Consider the following 19,856-nt stretch of genomic DNA (forward strand, 5'->3'; position numbering starts at 1 on the left):
TCCCCACTCCTCATCTCTGTCCCTGTGATTGACCTGTCCCCATCCTGGGCCGCATCCTCATCCCTGTCCCCATCCTATTCTGTGTCCCCATCTCCCCCCTGTCATCCTCATCCGTGTTCCCATCCCCATTCCTGTCCTTTGTCTCCATTCCCATCCCTACCCCCACTCCTGTCCCCTGTCCTCAGCCCATCTTCATCTCCATTCCTGCCACCTTGTTCCCATCCTTATCTTCGTCCCCATTCCTGTCACCATCCCTACTTCCATCCCCAGTCCTGTCCCATCCCCATTCCTGTCCCTTGTCCCTGTCCCCATTCCTGTCCCTGACCCCAGTCCTGTCCCTTGTCCCTGTTCCCATCCTCAGTCCTGTCCTATCCCCATCCCTATCCCTGTTCCTATTCCTGTCCCTATCCCTGTCCCCACCCCCATTCCTGTCCCTTGTCCCCATCTTTATTCCCATCCCCATTCCTGTCTCCATCCCTATCCCTGTCCCCATTCCTGTCCCTTGTCCCCATCCCTATCCCTGTCCCCAGTTACTCCCACTGTTCCCGGGGGATCACCACGGACTCCAGAGGGGTTCAGGTGTGGGTCCCCCTTTCCCTCCTTCCCCACCGCAGCTCCAGGATCCAGCAGGTGTCGGGAAGGAGCCCGGGTGCCAGGAGTGGGGACAGTGGCAGTGTCACCCGTCCTTCCATGCGCTGTGGGAGCGGCGGGGTGTCACCGAGCCACCCCCCACCCTCCCCCAGTGCGGCTCTGCCCCACTGGGAATGGAAAGTATTGACGGGAGCAGAGCTGGGCGTGTGCCAAGGGAAGCGGCCAGGGCAGAGCCAAATGCCTCGGTGATGGCTCCAGGGGACACCGGGACTTCCCCAGGCACTACGGGGTCAAGGACAGGTGCCGGGAAGGCCTGGCCTCGGGATGGGCACGGGACAGGGCACGGCGGTGGGCACGGGGGGTGGCATGGCTTGGCTGAGCTTCGCGGGGATCTCAGACCACCCCAAAAAACAGCAGAACGGGAGGGGGGACCAGAAGGGGGTCTCAGTGCCATCCCTCAGGCGTGTCACCCTTGCAGCGACACCAGAGTAGGGGCGGACCCGAATTATCCCTTCGCTGTGACCCCTCACACCCCAAAACACGGGCAGCAGAGCGTGGGCACCCTTGTCACTCTGTCCCCACGCTGTCCCTGTCCCCTCCCGTGTCCCCACCCTTGCCTCTGTCCCACCGCTCCTCCCGCGTCCCCCATCTCCTCCCGCCGTGCCCCACGTCCCCTCCACGTGTCGCCCGTCCCGTCCCTCGCTCCCCGCGTGTCGCGGTCCCCGCGTGTCGCGGTCCCCTCCCCGCCCCCTGCCCGCCCCGGTTTGGGGCCGCCCCCGCGGGGGTGGGGAGGACTTGGAGGGCGGAGCTCCCGGTGCGGAGCCGCTTCTTTGGATAAGAGGCGCGGGGCCGCGGGGATGGGCAGGTGGAGCGTGTGAGAGCACCGGCACGGCACGGCCCCCCCCCCCCCACCCTCCCCCCACGGCACTTTTGGGGGTTTTCCGGGTGTTTTTTGCGGGGTTGGGATTTTTTTTTTATTTTTTTTCTTTTTTTTTTTTTGCCCCCACTACCTCTTGGCTGTCCCAGGGCTACCTCCGCTCGGGGACCCTTCCCGGGACCACCGGTCATGGAGGGGTCGGCGGGAGCTCGGCCAAGCGAGCAGCTCTGACCGGCGCCGCGTCCCGGGGTCGCCGCCGGTGGGGACCCCCATGAGCGGCTGAGCGGGGCCGGTGCCCCCCGCCCGTCCATGGGCGCGCTGGAGCCGGGCACCGGAGCCCCCCGGCCCGCCCCCCCCATGCTCAGCACCGCCACCAGCTTCGCCAAGGAGCCACCGGGACCCCGGGACGCCGCCGCCGCTTTCTTCGGTGACGGGGGGGGACCGGAACCGGGAGCCCCCCCACTCCCCTACGGAGCTCCCGGCGGTTTTGGCGGTCGGTTCTTGGGGCCGTGCCCACCGTACCGGGCACCGCCGCCTCCCGCCGGGCCGGTGGAAGGTTACGCGGGTGCCGAGGGCGGTTTCGGCGGAGGGGGGGCCCCGCTGTGCCCCCCGCTCTGTGCCCTGCCCGGGTACCGGGCGGCCGGGAAGGTGCAGGTGATGCTCAACAATTACCAGCTCTGGGCCAAGTTCCACAAGCACCAGACCGAGATGATCATCACCAAGCAGGGCAGGTGAGCCGTGGGGACCGGGGGGGCGGATCTAGGGGACGATCGGAGCACCGAGGGGAAGCGGGACTGGAGGGCAGAGGGGCACTGGGAGGGACTGGAGGGGACTGGGGTGGGCTGGAGCGCACCGGGACAGGGGATCGGAGGGGAGAGGGAACTGTCGCAGGACGCGTGAGGCAGCGGAGGGGACGAGATGGGGACACCGAGGGGAACCTGAGAGCAGCGGGGGAACGGGGGCACCGCGACAGAGACCGGCAGCGCCACCGGGACCCGCACAGGCACCGGGGGCGGCGGGGTCCGGTGCGGGCCGGCACTGGGGGCGCGGGGGTGGGAACACCGGCAGTGAGAGGGGTCGGACAGGTCGGGGGCGCTGAGCGCTCCTGCTTCGTCTCCCCAAAGGGCTGGGAAGTGTTTATGGACCCCCATCTCCTCCTGAGTTTCAAGAAAAGCCTGGGAGGAGGAGGAGGCAAAGCATGCCGGACGTCCCCTGGGGTTGTTTCCTTGGGGAGTGGAGGCATGTGGGAAGGAGAAAAGGGTCTGGGGCTGTCCCCACTTGTATCAGGGAGGGACAGGGGGGTCCGGACCCTCGGTGTCAGGAGGGTGGAAAAGGTGCCAGGGGCCTGCAGGCAGCTTTGATCCGGCCCCAACCCACGGGCCGGATCCGGAGCTCGGCGCTGCAACAAGTGGTGAGGAGCTGCTGCCACCCCACAGCGCCGTGGGGGGGTGGGTGAGCCCCTGTCCCTGTCCCCTCTCTGGGGTGGGAGCCCCGCCGCTGCTCTGTGGGGCAGGCAGAGCCCGGCTGCCCCATCTCTGACCAGGGAAGGGGAAGCGTTTTGGCCACGTCCTGGTTGCCAAAAACGCTCTTGGTGACGCCACAGCCGGGCACTCGCTGTCCCCTTCGTGCTGCCTCCGGTTTGGGCTGCAGGATCCCGGGGCTGGGAGAGAACCGGGGGATTTTTGGGGGGTCTGCCAAAACTCTGATCTGGGGGGTCTGGGTGCCATACAGGCCCTGTGGGACCGTGGAGCCGCCACGATTTGGGCCAAGAGGAGCCCAAAATACTGAACCCATCCTTGAGCCTCACCTCGGGCTGATGAAGATGAGGGGAACCAGACCCTGGGGGCTGCGCTTTGGGGGTCTCGGTGGGATCACGCTGGGAATGGCATCGCAGCAGGGCCGGACACAGAGCTCAACCACCACCAGCTCATCCCGAGGGGATCCCAAAACCCCGTTCCAGTGCTGCATCCCCCCGCTGTGCCCTCAGCAGCTGGCACAGACCCCTCCCCGACCTCTCCTGCCGCGCTGCCCCCCCTGCCCAGCCCCATCCCCGTGCCCAGGGGGTCCCTTTCTGCCCAGCCAGCGCCGGGGCTGCCCCTCGGCTCTCTCGGCCGAGAGACAGATGGTGTCACTTCGATGCTGAGCCCGACCTGCTTAATGTGTTGGAAGTCTAAACACGTTAAGGCCGCTTGGTTTGCCACGGCCGTGCCCGGCCCAGCTCCCCCGGCTGTGCTCGGGGATGCTCCGAGAGAACCAGCTCCGGCACGGATGCTGTGACACGTCCCCAGTGTCACCCAAGGGGTGGCGGGCACCCCAAATTGTTGTTTGTTGCCCACCACCCTTCAGGCCGTGCAGGAAAGTGCTGAAATTCAGATTTTTCCCCCCCGCCCCCTTTTTTTCTCTCTTTCCCAGTTGGGGAAGTGGTCTCCCTGCTGTGTCAGGACCTGGTGCTGGGGGTCTGGAAATTATAGTGGCCCTACAGATCTTGGTCCCACCTACCCTGCTGCACCTCTGCTTTCATCACCCAACCTGAAAACTGGTTTTGGGGATTTTTTTTCCCATCTCCATCCCCCACGATGAAGGGGCTGCGGGCTTAGGAGGGGTTCGCTCTGTGCAGGAGGGGGCTCACAGCAACCCCAGGCTGTGGAGAGCCACAAACTCAGAGTCACAAAACATCCGTTTCCCCCAACTCTGAGCTGCCTTTTGTTTTTTTTTTTGGTTTTTTTTTTTTTTTAATTTTGCAGCTCTCAGTGTGCAGGCCCGAGCTGCAGCGCTGCTGAGACACAGGAAAAACCCCAGCAGGGTGCTCGAGGGGGGACGTGAACCCCAAATGGGGACCCGAGGGGTACCTGAACCCCAAAACAGGCTGGGGCGCTCTGGGGCAGGGCAAGGGGAGATGTTCCCATCTTGCTGGTTCCTCAGCACTGATGGGGTGCAGCCCCCCGTGGACCCCTGAGAAGGAGTTGAGGCTTGTGGGGGGACACATGGTGGTACTGGGATTTACCTTGATGGCACTGGGATGAACCTGGCCAGGCACTGGGATTTACCACTTTTCCTGCTGTCCCAGTGTCATCCCGCAGCGTCCTGAGCCATCCCACCCCAACCATCCCAGTCCAGACCATCTCCTGCTGGTTTCCCACACCTGTCCCCGTCCCCGCTCTGTCCCCCGTGGCTCTCGGGGCTCGGCAGGGCAGGATTTCTGGAAAACCCCGAGGACTCGCCGGCACCCCGGCAGCGATGGGCACGGGGAATTCCTGCCGTGGGGTTCTTCAGCAGAGCCGGGGGCTGGCTCTGCAGTTTGGGGATGCTCAGGGGCCTTTTGGGGAGATGCAGGGCCTGTCTTTGCATTTTGGGGATGCTCAGGGGCCTTTTGGGGAGATGCAAGGCCTGTCTTTGCATTTTGGGGATGCTCAGGGGCTGTCTCTGTCCTTTGGGGTGACACAAAGGGCTGGCCCTGAGTTTTGGGGTTACACAAGGGGCTGTTTTTACATTTTGGGGTTACACAAAGGGCCGGCCCTGTGTTTTGGGGTTACACGAGGGGCTGGCTTTGCATTTCGAGGGGACGCAAGGGGCTGTCCCTGTCGCTTGGGGACACATAAGGGCTGTCCTTGCCCTTGGGGGTGACTCTGTGCTGCCTTTGCGGGGTGCAGGGGCTCTCTCGGAGGTCGGGGACACAAGGGATGGCTTTGCCTTTGGGGAGGATGCTGGGGGTGGCTCTGGGGACACAAACACGACGGGTGGCTTTGATCTGAGGGATGGCTGTGCATGAGGAGGGACACCAGAGCCAGCAGCACCTTTTGGGGACACTCGGGGATGGCAGCAGCTGTCCCCGTGAGGGCTGGGCAGGGGACACGCAGTGCCCGGCTGGCAGCTCGGCAGGGTTGGTGAGGCCGTGTTGTGACTTGTCACTGTGTCCTGCTGCGCTGTGACATTCAGCTGTGGCCTGTCACCCTCACCGGGCAGTGCAGCTGTGCCGTGTCACCGGGACTCGTCCTGCTGTGCCACCGTGCTGTGGCACCACGGCGGGCATTGCCATGTCACCATGTCGTGTCCAGTGGCCATTGCCATGTCACCGTGCCATGCACTGGTGTCACCATCCCGTGTTACTGTGCCATGCACTGGTGTGTCACCATTCCGTGTCACCGTGCCATGCACTGGTGTCACCATTCCATGTTACCGTGCCATGCACTGGTGTGTCACCATTCCGTGTCACCGTGCCATGCGCTGTTGTGTCACCATTCCGTGTCTCCATGCCATGTCACCGGGCCGTGCACTGGTGTGACACCATCCCATGTCACCATGCTGTGTCACTGTGCCATGTCCAGCAGGTGTTCCATGTCACCATGTCCTGCACTGGTGTGTCACCATGCCATGTTACTGTGCTGTGTCCAGCAGCCACGCCATGTCACCGTGCCATGTGTCACTCTGTCACCCTGTCACCATGCTGTGTCACCGTGCCATGTGTTGGTGTGTCACCATGCCTTGCATTGGTGTGTCACCATGTTATGTCACCGTGCCGTGTCACCATCCCATGTCCAGCAGCCACACCATGTCACCGTGCCCTGCACTGTGGTGCCACCACACCGTGTCACCCAGCCCTACACCTGTGCCCCGCCGCCGTGCAGGGGGGGCTGGGACATGTCCCACATGCCCGTGGTGGCTCCTGCGGTCCCCGCGCTGCCGTCGAAGGAGGAGGAGGAGGAGGAGGCTCAGGAAGCCGCAGCCCCCCCGTGCCTGCCTGAGGTGGGGGGGAGTTTTCATCTCCTCGATCTCCCACCTGGGTCCACCCTGTTCCCTGTCCCCACCACCGCAGTGTCACCAGCTCTCCCCTCGGTGTCCCCAACTCCCCGTGACGCCCCGAACCGAGGGGTTCACACCAGGACAAATTCCGAGAGCCCCGAAACAAAACCCTCAAAGGCTGAAACCAGCGGTGCCCACCCATCTTTTTTGGTTTGTTTGTTTGGGGTGGGCACCTCCCAAACCGCAATGACCCAACCCCGGGGCTCTGAGTCCTGCCCGAGCCGGGGCTCGAGCACCGCGGGATTTAAAAATAAAGGCGAAGCGAGCGCAGTTTCGGGTCTTGTCCCCACCCTGCCGTGCCCAGCCGGGCCCGTGCGGTTTCCCCGCGGCAGCAGCAGCGTGTGAGCTCCGAGCCGCGCCGGCTGCTCCGCTGGCAGCACCGGAGAACGCGCAAAAGGCAAAAAAAAAAAAAAAAAAAAAAAAAAAGAAAAAAAAAGAAGAAGGAAAAAAAAAAACCTAACATCCCCCCCCCAAAAGAAAAAAAAATGCTGTTTTCTTCATCTCTGCTCCTTGCAGCAGCTCGGGCTGGTGCAGCAGCCGCGCTGGGAGCTCGGCCCGGTATTTCGGCTCAGGGCTCCGGTGGTACCCAGGTGGTTTTTAATGTGGTTGAAATTTTTTTTATCAGCGGCTGGAGCTCCCCCCTTTCCTCGGCGCGGCCGCGTCGTGCTCGCTCCAGAGGGGACGGGCGGTTTTGGGGATACGAAAGGGGAAAATGGGGTCTGCGAGGGGTCGGGGGGACCTCGGGATGCTCGGGACCAGCGTCGGTCCTGAGCGCGGGGAGCACCCGCAGCTCCTCACCACGGCTGCTGCTTCCTCCGCTTCTTTCTCTTTTTATCTTTGTATTTTTGTTTATCTTTTCCTTTATCTTCTTTTTATTCCTCTTTTTACTCATTTTATCTCCTTGGGTTTAGTCTTTTTTTATCTTCTCCTTTTCCCTCCTCTCCATTTCCCTCTTCTCATCCTGATTTTTTCTTCTTTTTTTCCTCTTCTTTTTTCTTTAATTTTCTTTTTTCCTGTTATTTTTTCTTCTTCCCCCCCCTTCCTTTCCCCCATTCTTTTTATTAATCTTCGTTTTATTAATCTTCATTTTCTTAATCTTCGCTTTCTTGTTTTTTCTTTTTTTTTCTTTTCTTCTCTTTTTTTTTAAATTTCTCTTTCTATTTTTTTCCACTTTTTTTTCTCTTTCTTTTTCTATTCCTCACTCTCTCGCAAGGGTAATTTTGAGTCAGCCGCCACCCGCTGACTTTTCTTTCCACTGCTCTTCACCCAGCGCTGCCGGAGCCCCGCTTCCTGCGGGGGCCAGGGTCGATCCCCCCCCTCTCCCTCCCGGCTCCCGGACCCCCCCCTTTTCCCCTCTCCCCTCAGGAATTTGGGAAGAATATTCCCCTGTATGGGAGATGCCCCGTGCCGGTTTGGGGGTGTCCGGTGGTGGCTTTCAGCTGGAGGTGACATTAACGGGGTGGCCGAGCAGGAGGGGCGAGGGGGGGACACGTTGATGTCCAGCTCCAGAAGTTGCCAAAATTCCATGGCTGGAAAGCCACGCGGGAGCTGAACCCGTGCCCGCAGCTACGTCTGAGAGGCTCCGCCGCGAACCTGAGCTGGCCACTGGTGGCTACTGGGGCTACTGGGGGTCGAGTGCTCAGTGATGGACACGAGCGGGGAGCAGAGATCTCTGCGATTTGAGGGGACACCCGGGGGAGGGGGACGCGGGGTTCAGCCTCCCCCGGGAAAGAGGGGGGTGTGGGGGTGGCAGCTGCCACCCTGTGGTCCCCCCCGGTCCCATCGTGTCCCCTTCCTGCCCTTGGCGCAGGCTGGCGCCCAGCCCGAAATAGCAGCGGTGTTGGTTTCCGATCCGGAAGGTGCTTGGGGAGGGGGAGGAGGATACCGGGGAGGGGAGGAGGGGGGGATCGGCCCCGACAGCATCCCCCCAGCTGCCGGGGTCACTCAGCTCCTCACGGGCACCCAGCCGGGCGCAGGACGGGGGAGGGGGAGGACACCGCTCTGCCTCAGTTTCCCCATCATCATCATCATCAATCATCATCATCATCATCATCATCACCCACTCCCCGCCCAAAGCTGCGCCGAGGGCCGAACGGGGCGGCGGGAGGGGGTGACAGTGTCTGTGCCTCTGTCCCCTCCCCAGGCGCATGTTCCCCTTCCTCAGCTTCAACCTGTCGGGGCTCAACCCCGTGGCTCACTACAGCGTCTGCGTGGACGTGGTGCTGGTGGATCAACACCACTGGCGTTACCAGGGTGGAAAATGGGTGCAGTGCGGGAAAGCCGAGGGCAACATGCCAGGTACGGGCTCTTCATCACCTTCCTCATCCTCGTGGTGCTGGTGGGGTGGGCGTGACGCTGTCCCCTCTGTCCCCTCCCCAGGGAACCGCCTGTACCTGCACCCCGATTCGCCCAACACGGGCGCGCACTGGATGAGGCAGGAGGTTTCCTTCGGGAAGTTGAAGCTCACCAACAACAAGGGGGCCTCCAACAACGTCGGACAGGTGAGGGGAGGGTCCCGCAGTCGTGGCAGCTCCCTGTGACCCCCACCCTGATTGCTCGCTGCCCCCTTTTTTCCCCTTCCACGCCCAGATGATCGTGCTGCAGTCGCTGCACAAGTACCAGCCGCGGCTGCACGTCACGGAGGTGAAGGAGGGCGAGGGGGAGGACGGGTACCCCACCCCGCACACCCACACCTTCGCCTTCCCCGAGACCCAGTTCATCGCCGTCACCGCCTACCAGAACGCCGACGTGAGTACGAGATCCCCTCCCCGTCCCCAGCATGGGTGGAGCCCCCCGAAAACAGCCCCCCCAACAGCACAAAAAACTCCAGCAATTCCCCCCAGCATCCTCCCAGAAACCAGGGATAGAATATCCCAGGGTCATCACAGCAACCCAAACCCCGTCCCAGAGCAGCCCCATTACTTTCCCCCAGCACCCTCTAAGATGTCCTCAGCTTCAGGAAAACCCCTCTGGCCTTCCCCCAGGCCATCCCTGTCTGACAGCACTCCAAGGATGTATCCCTGCGACCCCAGCTACAACCCCTCAGCAACCCAGAGGCCTCCCAGTGCTGCCCGTATCCCCCCAAACTTCCAGAACCACCCCCTGGATCCCTTCAGAATACCACTATCCATCCCAGAACCGTCCCACACATTCTCTCAGCATCCCACGGTCTCTCCCTGCATCCCTCCAGCATCCCAGAGGCCTCCCAGTTCTGCCCGTGTCCCCTCAGATTTCCAGAACCACCCCCTGGATCCCTTCAGCCTCCCCCTGGATTCCCCACTATCCCCCCTGGAGCATCCCACACATCCCAGTACCTCCCTCCCTAAATCCCTCCAGCATCCCACAGCCCCCCCCAGCACCCCCTGAGCTGGCAAAGAGTGGGATTCTGCTGAGATGGGGGGAAAGGGAGAGAGGGGGGACATCCCAGAGGAGAGACAAGCTGCCAGCAGCACGCCCCCATCCCCATGTCCCCCCAGATCACCCAGCTGAAGATCGACCACAACCCTTTCGCCAAAGGATTCCGGGACAACTTTGACTCGTGAGTGTCACCCCCTCCTCCCGGCCTCATCTGGCAGGAGGACCCCTCCCCGCCCCAAACCCCAGAAATCAAAAAAAAAAAAAAAAAAAAAAAAAACAAAACCAAAAAATGTTCCCCCTCTTTCCCAGGATGTACACGGCCTCGGAGAGTGACCGCCTCACCCCATCCCCTCCCGAGGCTGCCGGCTGCCAGCAGCTCCTGCCAGCCCCGCGTTTCCAGCCCTTCCTACCCGAGCAATACCCGCTGCCCCCGGGTCGATTTTTCGGTGGGGACCGGGGGGCTGCGCTGCCCCTGCCCCCCAAAGATCCGCCCCACTGGTACTTCCCCCCGCAGCAGCCCCCTGCCCCAGGAGCTCTGGAGTACGGTGGCTACGAGGGTGGCTACGGAGGGAGCAAACTGGTGCCCTATGGGGTGAAACCCTTCGCGCTGCCGCCCACCCCACACCCGCCCCTACCCTATTACCCCGAGGGGCCGGGGGGTTTTGGGGTGACGGGGGGCTGGAGCCCCGGGCAGTACGGCCCCAAGGGTGGTGCCGCGGCTCTGGGCTGGTACCGGGAGCCCCGTGAGGAGAAGGGGAAGGAGGTGGAGGGTTGGGCTACCGAGCCCCACGCTGCTGTGGTCTCGGGGGACTCGTCGGACTCGGGGCTGTACGAGTGCAAGCGGAGGCGAGTGTCCCCCTACCCCTCCAGCACCGAGAGCTCCCCCCCGCCCCGAAACGGCGACCTCTACGACAAGGACCCGGTCACCGATGGGGGCTACTATGGCTTCTACGGCAACTGAGCCATCCCGGAGGATGGGGGGTGGAATAGGAGGGGTCAGACCCTCCCCGGGCACCCCAAATCTGGGTGTAAATGGGTCCCGTGTGCACCTCCCACCCCGTCCGGTATTTAACATTTGAGCGGAGGGGGGGCTCAGCCTGACAATCAGCCCCCGGTGCCACCCCGGTGGGGCCACGGGGGTGAGCGGGGAGGGGTCGGGGAGGGGGGATGGATGGTGGTGAGGTTTTGGTTTTGGTTTTTTTTTTTGTTTTTCTTTTTGTGTTGGTGGTTTTTAAGGGAGGGGGGTTAATGCTGAAGTATTTATTGAGACACCCCCTCCCCCACGCTCAGTGTGGGGTGGGGGGGGGCTGCAGCATATCGCAATAAAAGGGGGGGGACACTGTGGGACACTGCTCTGGTCAATGCTGTGCGTGTGGGAAGGGAAACTGAGGCACGGGCTGGGGTGGGGGGGGTGTGTGAGGGATTCGTGCATCCCCATCCTGATTTGGGAGGGGGGGCCCTGAGCCCCCCGGGAGTGGTGATGGGAGGGGGGGCATGGAGAAGGAATCTCTGCACATCCCAACTCTTCACAGCCTTTATTAGAGCAGCCCCTGTGCACAATTTTGGGGAGGGGAGGTGGGGGGAGCAGTGGGGTCTTCCCGCCCGCGGGCACCCTGCAACCCCCTTAACCCCCCCCTTATCATCCTGTGCCCCCGGGGCAGGGGGGCACTGCCAGCCCCTGCCCCCAAAGTGCCTCAGCTGTCCCCAAGGCTCTGCCCTGGGCCGGGGGGAGGCATTGCCAGTGCCCCCCACCCGTTTTTGTATCACAGTTTTATCGAAACGCCGACAAAATGGCTCGGAAAGGGGGGGAGGGGGGTGGGATTCTGCACCCCCCAGGTGTTGGGGGGACCAGCCCCGCTGCTGGGCACTGCTGTGAGAAGCTGGGGGGGCTCAGCACGCCCCCGTTTTGGGGGTGGCTACCAGAGCACTGCGCTGTCCAGGTGGGCGAAGCCGGGGTTCAGGCGCAGCTTCCAGTAGGTGTTGTTGGTGACCCAGGACTCCTTGCCATTAGCATCCGTCAGACGCCTGGGGATGAGGTGGGAGGGGTAGGGCTGGGACTTCCAGGGGGGTTTTCCCATTCCCTGAGAGCCCCACACTCCTCTGAGCCACGAGGTCTCCAGAGGGTCTCTCCATTCCCTTAAATCCCCGACAAATCCCTGAACTGTGGAGTGGCCTCAGGACTCTCATGGGGGGCTGTCTCCATTCCCTGAAAGCCCCACATCCTCTTGAGCCTCGGGGTGCCCTCAGGACTCTCATGGGGGGGTTTCCCCATACACTGAGAGCCCCACATCCCCCTGAGAGCCCCACATCCCCCTGAACCATGGGGTGTCCTCAGGACTTCCAGGGAGCTTTTCCATTCCTTGTGAGCCCCACATCCCCTGAACCATGGGGTGTCCTAAAGACACCTGGGAAAAGTCTCCCCATCCCATAAGAGCCCCACCTTCCCCTGAGAGCTCCACATCCCCTTGAGCCAAGAGGTGCCCTCAGGACTCCCACGGGGGCATTTCCCCATTCCCTGTGAGCCCCACATCCCCCTGAGCCATGGGGTGATCCCAAGACTCCCAAGGGATCTCCCTATTCCCTTAAAACCCCTCCACATCCCCCTGAGCCATGGGGTGTCCTCAAGACTTCCAGGGAGTTTTTCCATTCCCTGAGAGCCCCACGCCGCCCTGAGCCAAGAGGCACCCTCAGCAGTCCCAGAATGTCTCCCCACTCCACAAGACCCCCACATCCCCCTTGCTCCATGGCTCCCCCAGCCCTGAGAGCACCCCCCAGACCTGAAGAACCGAGCCTGGTGGGTGATGTTGTTCTCCTCCATGACACGGCGCCGGTCCCTCTGGAGCTGCTCGATCTGGCGCTTCTGCGCCTCGGCCGCCGGCACGTTCCCCTCCTCCAGGTACCTGTGGGGACACAGGACGGGGTTGTGACCAGCTGGCCAGCCTCAACCCACCCCACCCCACACCCCCGGGTGCTCTGCTGACCGCTGGTCCGGCCGCAGGCGCGTGTCCGTGGAGGGCAGGACCCTGCGGAGCTCCGGCGTGAGCTCGTTCAGCTCCAGCGCGAACTGCGTGAAGCCGTAATTCCTCTCGTGGTCACGGGGCATGGGGTCTGCATGTGGTGGTGGGGGGTACAGGGAAGTGAGAGACCCCCCTCCCCAGGATGGGGTAACCCCCTCAGGGCGGTCTCCCCAGGTCCTTACTGGCTTTCCAGACGCACTGGCCCGGGGTGGGCCCGCGGTGCAGCCCCTCGTGCCACTTGCCGGCCAGGCGCTCCACGGCCGTCCCGCTGCGGCTCAGCACGGCCCCCTGAACCTCGTTGGCCCCCGCGCCCCAGTACCGAGCCTGTGGCCACCGGGACCTGAGCGGGGGTGGCCAGGGCGAAGGGCGGGGCCGGGAGGGTGGGGTCAGTAGGAAAGGGTGGGGCTACTGGGAGAGGCTGTGGCTATGATGGGGTGGGGTCATTGGGGAAGGGTGGGGCTATTGGGAAAGGGGTGGGGTTATTGGGAAAGGGGTGGGGCCAGGAGTGATGGGAGGAATTTTCGGGCACACAGGTGAGTCATTGGAAATCGGTGGAGTCATTGGAAAAGGGTGGGGCAATTGAGAAAGACTGGGGGCTATTGAGGAAAGGGTGGGGCCACGAGGAGGAATCTTCTGGAAAGAGGGGAGTAACTGGGAAAGGGTGTGGCCACTGGGAAAGGGCGGGGCCACTGGGAGAGGATACGGCTATTGGAAAAGGAAGGGGCAAAGAGTGATGGGTGGAGGCTTCTGGAAAGGGCATGAGCACTGGGAAAGGATGTGGCTACTGGGAAAGGGTGGGGCACTAAGGGAGGCGGGGCCACTTGGGGAAAGGGCGTGGCTATTAGGAAGGGGTGGGGCCATAAGTGAGAGGTGGGGCCAAAACCACAGTGTTTAATTACCAATCAGTCATGGGGCGGGGCCACACCTGGCAGGGCGGGGCCAGTGATAATGCAGAGGGGTGGGGTTAGAGCAGTGTGTGGGCGGAGCCTGGGGGCCAAGGGGCGGGGCAGGGCGGGGCACACCTTGCAGAAGGTGAGCTTGCAGTGGTAGGAGGCGTCGCGGATGTTGCGGATCAGCACCTCCCCATAGTGCTCGATCCAGCGGGGCCCGCTCAGCACGTTGTGGATGCACGTGGTCACCTTGTTCCACTCGTAGTGGTCCCCAGTCCTGTGGGCACCTCCGAGCTCGTGGGTGGGCATGGAGGGCAAGGGGGGGGATGGGGGGACCTCACCTGCAGGGTTGGGGTCTCACCTGGGTAACTGGACATTGACGGTGCCCACGGGGACGATCTCCAGGGATTTACCCCAGAATTTGTTCTTCCATCTCATGTCTGGAGGTGCAGGAAGAGGAAGAGGAAGAGTTGAGACCCCGCCCCCCAACAGTTCCCCCAGCTCTGAGGGGACCCTCCCAGTACCCAACACCTTCCTAGGCACTCACCTTGCCAGAAGACAAAATTGTCAGACTCAGCGTGGCAGGCTGAGATGGGAGGGTGGTGAGACACCTGAGGGGACAAGGAGGGACATGCCAGCGCCCCATCCAGCTGCGGGGTGCCCCCCTGGGACCCTCCCCAGTGCCCACCTGCTCGCTGATGAAGCGGAAGCCGCGGTCGGGCCGCACGCACTCGTAGGTCTCACCCAGCACGGGGTTGAAGGGTTTGCTGCCCGCTCGGTAGTAGGTGGAGGCGTAGGCGGACACGGCGAAGGCGGCCACGTACACCTGTCCCCATGGCCACCACACCGCTGTCACCTCGTCCGGGACGGACACACGCGTGTCCTCCCGTGGTCCCGCAAGTCCCAAGAGACCCACGTGTCCTCAAGTGACTCTGAGCTCACTAAATCCTCAAATTCTCCCTGTCCCCACACGACCTCGGGCTTCCCCATTTCCCCAGAATTCTCAAATTCTCCCTGTCCCCACATGTTCTTGGGCTTCCCCATGTCCCACAGGTCCCTAAATCCTCAAACTCCCCCCATTTTCCCTCCACATGTCCCCAAAATCTTCAAATTCTCCCTGTCCTCACATGACCTCAGGCTTCCCTGTGGCCCCTAAATCCTCAAACTCCCTAAGTCCCATCACATCCCCCAAACTTCCAGTGTCCCCTGAGCTCCTTCTACATCCCTGTGTCCTCAACCTCCCAATGCCCACCCTGTCCCCCAAGTCCTTCCTCTGTCGCCCCCTGAGTTCCTTTTACACCCCATGAACCCCCAGTATCCCCCAAACCCCCTGGGTCCCCCTTGCCCTCGACCTCCCCGTGCCCTCCTTGTCCTCAAAGTCCCTCGAGTCCTCCTGCCCCCGAGCTCCCCTAAATCCCCCTCGTGTCCCCAATCCCCCACATCCCCCGAGCCTCCAATCCCCCCATACCCTCTGAACCTCCAATCCTTCCCGAGCCCCCCCGTGTCCCCGGTTCCCCCGGCTCGCCCCCCTCACCAGGCGCTGCCGGGGGTCGCGGGCACGGCTGGCTCTGTCGAGCAGCGAGCTGTACTCCAGCTCCTCGCAGAGCCGCTGCAGGGTGTTCAGCGGCTCGTTCAGCTGCACGGGCAGCGCCACGCGGGACAAATCCTTGCCCACGCTGCTCCGCAGGAGCCCCCACAGGCTCACATCCCCCGAGGGTGCGGGGGGTGCGGGCAGGCGGTTCCTCCGCCGCGGGTCCGGTCCCGGTAGCTCCAGCGGCGGCTCCAGCGGCGGCGGCTCCGCCGGCTCCTCCGGGCGCTCCGCTCCTGCCGGGCAGCGGGCGGTGGGATGAAGCCGTCCCCGGTGCCCCCCTCCCCGGTGCCCCCCTCCCCGTAGCTGTCGGGGAGCAGAGCTCACTTCCCCTCGGTTCTCCCACCGGTGCTCATTCCTTCCCCGGTGCTCCCCGTACCTGTCGGGGGGCGGCCCGGCCCCCCCGGCTCGGTGGTCTCCTCGCAGACGCTGGTGGTGACCTCGCTGATGCACGACTCGTCCTCCGAGGGCTGAGGAGGCGCAGGGACCGTCGGAGGCTTCGGGGGTCTCGGAGGGATGGGGAGGATGTAGGGGGGACCCCATGAAGGGGGAGACTGGGGCGCTACCGGGAAGGACCCCCCTCCAAAAGGGTGGGATGAGCCCCGGGATCCTGGGATGGGCTGGGGATGCTGGGATGAGGATGGGAAGCAGTGGTGGGGGTGGGGGGCACCAGCAGCAGCCAGCCCCCGCCACCGGGTTCAGAGACTGCGGAGACCCCGAGAGCAGGGAGGGAGGGGGGTCCGGGGGGCTGGGGGGGACACGGGGAGCAGGGGGGGTCCAGAGGCTGAGGGGGACATGGGGAGCGGCTCTCGGGCCAACTAATGAGGTGGGACGGGGAAAAGAAAGGGAAGAGATGAACCCAGAGAAATGAAGCATGGCAAGGGGTCCACAGAGCCCCCCACCAGCACAGCCCCTCCCCAAACCAGCAGAGTCCCCCCCCAATTCCCCCTCACCTCGTTCTCAGAGGAGCTGGCGGAGAGGAAAACCTCGCAGGCATCAAAGAACTCGGTGTGGGAGTCGGCCAGCGAGACGATGCTGCGGTTGGAGAGCTGCTGCTCCCGGCCCTTGGCAGGCAGCGCGTCCGGCTGCGGGGACAGCCACCGGCTCAGCTCCCATCCCAGGGGGGGCCACAGCACCCCCAGCCCGCTCCATCCCACCCCCCTGACCTCATCCGGGTGCAGCGAGGCAAACGAGTCCAGCGTGGTGTCGGAGGAGACTGAGAGGGAGTGGAAGCGGCGCAGGGCGGGCTGTGGGAAGGGGGAGGCTTGAGCCGAGTCCCCTCCAGCCAGGACAGGGCTGACAGGGACAGGGGTCACCCAGAACCCTGCCGAGACCCCAGCAGCAGCACCCCAAGGTCCTCTGTGATCCCTCACCCCAGCGGTGCCGGCGCTGCCGGGGCGTGGGGCCGGACACTGCCGGTCCAGCGCTTGCCGCATCTCCTCCAGACGAGCCCTCTCGACCACCAGAGCGGCCACCACGCTGCTGAGCGAGCCGTGCACTGCCAGGGGACACGGGCCGGGAGGGTCAGCACCCCAAAACCTGCCCTGAGACCCCCTCCCAGGCTCAGGCTCCCCACCCCATCGCACCTTTCTGGGCCAGGACCCAGAAGCTGCGCTGCAGCTGGCTGTACTCCGGGGGGAGGCTGAAGGGCAGCTGGCTCTGCGATGACTCCAGGTAGCGGGACAGGTTGGGGACAGAGCCGTGCAGGCGACCCACCTGAGGGGACACGGGGGTCAGCGGGGTCAGCTGCTGGGGCTCTGTGGCCAAGCAGTGGCAGAGCTCAGGGGGTTCCAGCTCACCCTCACCCTGCCGATGGTGTCATCCTTGGCAAAGCTCTGAGTGCACCAGATCCTGGTGGTCCTCCGGCCCTTCTTCGGCCTCTCCGTAGCAGCCGAGGGCTGTGAGAGAGAGGAGGGGGCTGCAGCCGGACCCTCCCCAGGAAGAGGGGTAGGGGCACGGGACGCCCTCACCTGGCTGCCCCTCTCACCTGGCTGCTGGGGATGAGCGGGGCTGAGGGGATGCGGTGCAGGGCCTCCAGGTGTTGGAGCATTCCCGTCAGCTCCTGCAGCTTGGCCTGGCAGTCCGACAGCTCTGCCGGGGTACAGAGGTCAGGGAGAGGGCACGGGGCACCCACCCGGCCCCGTGCAGCCCCTCGGGCTCCGCTCACCGGCCGAGCAGCGCTCCAGCCCCTCGCTGTCCTTCAGCCAGGCGTTCACTTTGTCCCGGGAGCTGGACAGTGTGGACAGGGCAGGGGCACTGCCCGAGGGCAGGATCCGTGTCCACTGGCCCTGCAGCAGGGCACAGAAGGTCGCTGTCAGGATCCATTTGCCCAGGACCTGAGTGGTGCTGTCACCCCGAATTGTCACCCACCTTCGTGCTGGTCCCCGTGGGACCCCCATGGGGACATGTCTCCGGCCGCTCGCCGTGGTGGTGGGTGCAGAGGCTGTTCACCCAGCTGGAGAATAGCTCCGGGGTCTTGATCTAGGGGGCAGGGGCAAGTTGGAGGACACAACCTGATGTCCCCAAGCTTGTCCCATCCCAGCTCCAGCCCCTCAGTGACACCTTGAGGTGATAAATATTGTCCTCTGTGTCCAGGTCAACCCTCTGCGCCTTCTTGTTGACGGACATGACGGACTGCCGGACATCGATGGCACCGTGCAGTTTGCCCTTCAGGACCTGGGGGTGCCCAGGGACGCCTGTCAGGGGGAAGACCCTCCCCCTTTCTCAGGGGGACCATGGGGGTGTCCCCAGCCCTGAGTCCCTGGGGAGGCTGCGTGGCCACAGCCTGGGCACACACTCACATCCTGGCGCGTGGTGGAATATTTCAGGATCCCATTTTCCAGCACGAAGTACCGCTGGGGATAGAGGGAGAAAGGGTTTTTTTTGGGGGGAGGGGGTGCAGAGAGCAGTCCCTACAGCCGGCCCACCCTGCCCAAATCGTGCCAGGACCAGCTGGTATCACGGCTCCTGGTATCAGCTCAGCCTGTTACCTTGTGCCAGCCCTTCAGGGGCCATTTCCTCTTCTTGAGCAGGTACCCCTCGTGCCGCTGCGGCTGCTGCCCGGGGCTGCCCCGGGCACGGGGCTCCTCCACCACCTCCCAGCTCTCTGAGCCCTGCAGGGATGGGGGTCAGCGTGGGGGTCCCGAGCACCAGAGGCTGCTGCCCACCTCATCCCCAGGCAGGGACATTTGGTCCCCTAAGGGGCATCATCCTAACCCCCAGGGGGGTTTGGGAACCCCCCAAAGCCTCCCTCTGACCCTTCTGAGCCCTCCAGACCCAAATCCTCCAACCTGCTGGACGCTGCTGTGCTTGGAAGACACGGTGCTGTTGGAGCGGGACAGGGCCCTTTTCGGAGAGGACGGGTCCTTCTCGTGGCTGCCCATGGTCGGCGAGCAGAGGGGGCAGGGGGCACCGGGCCGAGCCCCCCCTCTCGTCCGGGCTGCGGGGCCGCGGGTCCGAGCTCTGCCGTCACGGCGGGAGCCGCTGCGGGGAGGGGACGGCAGGTCAGGGAGCTCAGGGATGGCATCTGCACCCCGGCTGGGACAGGGGGTGGCAGGGATCCCACCGTCCCCCGCTCCCGGGGCACCCTGCATGGCACCGCCGCCGGCACCCAGAAACTTCTGCGTGAGCCGGAGCCTTTGACCCTCCCTGCACTATCTCGGCTGCACCGCCCAGTCCGGGTCCAGAGTCCGGCCCCGCCGCCCCACGGACCGGGCACCACCGGGGCAACCGCGGCACGGCCAGGAGGGTGACACCGGTGCAAAGACCGAGATCAACCCCGGCTCCATCCGGTACCCCCCCCCAAAGCCAGGACACGGCCCCTCCAAAGCCCTCCCAGCAGGGCGTTTAGTTCCATTTGCCCTTCACGATTCCAGAATGGGAAACTGAGGCACGGGGAAGCTTCTCCTGGCCTTGCCATGCCCCCTGGCGCTGTTCCTGACGGGGCTTTCGTGTGTCCCGAAAGCTGCTGCAGGATGGATCCTGGGATAACCCCGGGACAGCGGCCAAGCCCCGGCACCGCCGACCACCGTGCCGGTAACCGCGGCACGGGTCACGGCCGTACCCGCAGCCACGGCACCGGTAACCACGGCACCGGCAGATAACCACTCTGCCATAGATAACCCGGCACCGGTACCGGTATCGGCGGCTCCGCGCCCCGCAGCTCCGAGGGGAAGGCACCGGGGGTCTCCCGGCTCTCTCCCGCAGACGCTACCGGGGATCGGCACCGACCCCTCGCACCGGAACGGGGCTGTGCCGGTAACACCGGGGGTCTCCATCCCCCGAGCGGGGCAAAGCCCATCGCTGTGTCCCCGCACCGGTGTCACCCCCCGAGCCAGCGGGGACCGGGGATCGCGGGGCCCGGACCTTCCCCCCGTGCCGGTCTCCGGTTCTCACCTGGGCGGGCGGCGGGCGGGCGGCGGGGGCCGATCGCATCCTGCCCGGTGGCGGCGGCGGCGGCGGCAGGAAGCGGAACACGGAGGGCGGTCCGGAGCCGCTCGGCTCTGCCCCCTGCTCCGTGGAGGACCGGAGCCGCTGGCGCCGGGAGCCGCCGGGAGCCGCCGGGATACCGAGAGCGGCCACGGAACCGGGGAAGCTCCGGTCACGCAGCCCCGAGGAAAGGGATGGGGAGACCACCGGGAGGGACAGCGGCGCACGGGGGTGCCAAGTTTGGTTATTCCATGGGGGTTTTGGGGATCACCGATACACGGTAGTCCCTAAAAGCGCCAACTCGCAGG

The 19,856-nt window shown here is 64.2% G+C and overlaps 2 protein-coding genes across 2 annotated transcripts; one reads left to right on the plus strand and one right to left on the minus strand.

Annotated features, from left to right (window-relative positions):
- Positions 1-1,777: 1,777 nt before the first annotated feature.
- Positions 1,778-10,586, plus strand: TBX21 (T-box transcription factor 21). The gene is made up of 6 exons (XM_062508288.1): positions 1,778-2,199; positions 8,412-8,566; positions 8,648-8,769; positions 8,858-9,016; positions 9,745-9,806; positions 9,935-10,586. The coding sequence occupies exons 1-6, from the start codon at positions 1,778-1,780 to the stop codon at positions 10,584-10,586; spliced, it is 1,572 nt and encodes a 523-aa protein (XP_062364272.1).
- Positions 10,587-11,219: 633 nt separating this feature from the next.
- Positions 11,220-18,513, minus strand: OSBPL7 (oxysterol binding protein like 7). Its single transcript, XM_062508384.1, has 22 exons — positions 18,411-18,513; positions 18,111-18,233; positions 17,922-17,975; positions 17,683-17,796; positions 17,491-17,601; positions 17,288-17,408; positions 17,108-17,211; positions 16,926-17,018; positions 16,707-16,836; positions 16,532-16,618; positions 16,287-16,384; positions 16,074-16,205; positions 15,500-15,590; positions 15,067-15,356; positions 14,221-14,358; positions 14,080-14,143; positions 13,894-13,972; positions 13,665-13,809; positions 12,825-12,966; positions 12,607-12,733; positions 12,403-12,525; positions 11,220-11,650 (listed from the first exon to the last, which is right to left on the minus strand). Exons 1-22 carry the CDS (start codon positions 18,501-18,503, stop codon positions 11,542-11,544), a joined length of 2,568 nt encoding a protein of 855 aa, XP_062364368.1. The 5' UTR covers positions 18,504-18,513; the 3' UTR covers positions 11,220-11,541.
- Positions 18,514-19,856: the final 1,343 nt, after the last annotated feature.

The sequence above is a fragment of the Cinclus cinclus genome, chromosome 24 (genome assembly GCF_963662255.1).
Source record: "Cinclus cinclus chromosome 24, bCinCin1.1, whole genome shotgun sequence".
Classification (NCBI taxonomy): Eukaryota; Metazoa; Chordata; class Aves; order Passeriformes; family Cinclidae; genus Cinclus; species Cinclus cinclus.

Bases quoted from the DNA above. Each gene is read 5' to 3' on its own strand.
- TBX21 (XM_062508288.1), top strand. From the start codon at position 1,778: ATGGGCGCGCTGGAGCCGGGCACCGGAGCCCCCCGGCCCGCCCCCCCC. The intron at 8,567-8,647 runs GTACGGGCTCTT...TCCCCTCCCCAG, and splicing joins AGCCGAGGGCAACATGCCAG to GGAACCGCCTGTACCTGCAC. The intron at 9,017-9,744 runs GTGAGTACGAGA...ATGTCCCCCCAG, and splicing joins CCGCCTACCAGAACGCCGAC to ATCACCCAGCTGAAGATCGA.
- OSBPL7 (XM_062508384.1), bottom strand. From the start codon at position 18,503: ATGGGCAGCCACGAGAAGGACCCGTCCTCTCCGAAAAGGGCCCTGTCC. The intron at 17,409-17,490 runs GTGGGTGACAAT...GCCCTGCTGCAG, and splicing joins CCACGGGGACCAGCACGAAG to GGCCAGTGGACACGGATCCT. The intron at 12,526-12,606 runs GTCAGCAGAGCA...GTGTCCCCACAG, and splicing joins CGCCTGCGGCCGGACCAGCG to GTACCTGGAGGAGGGGAACG.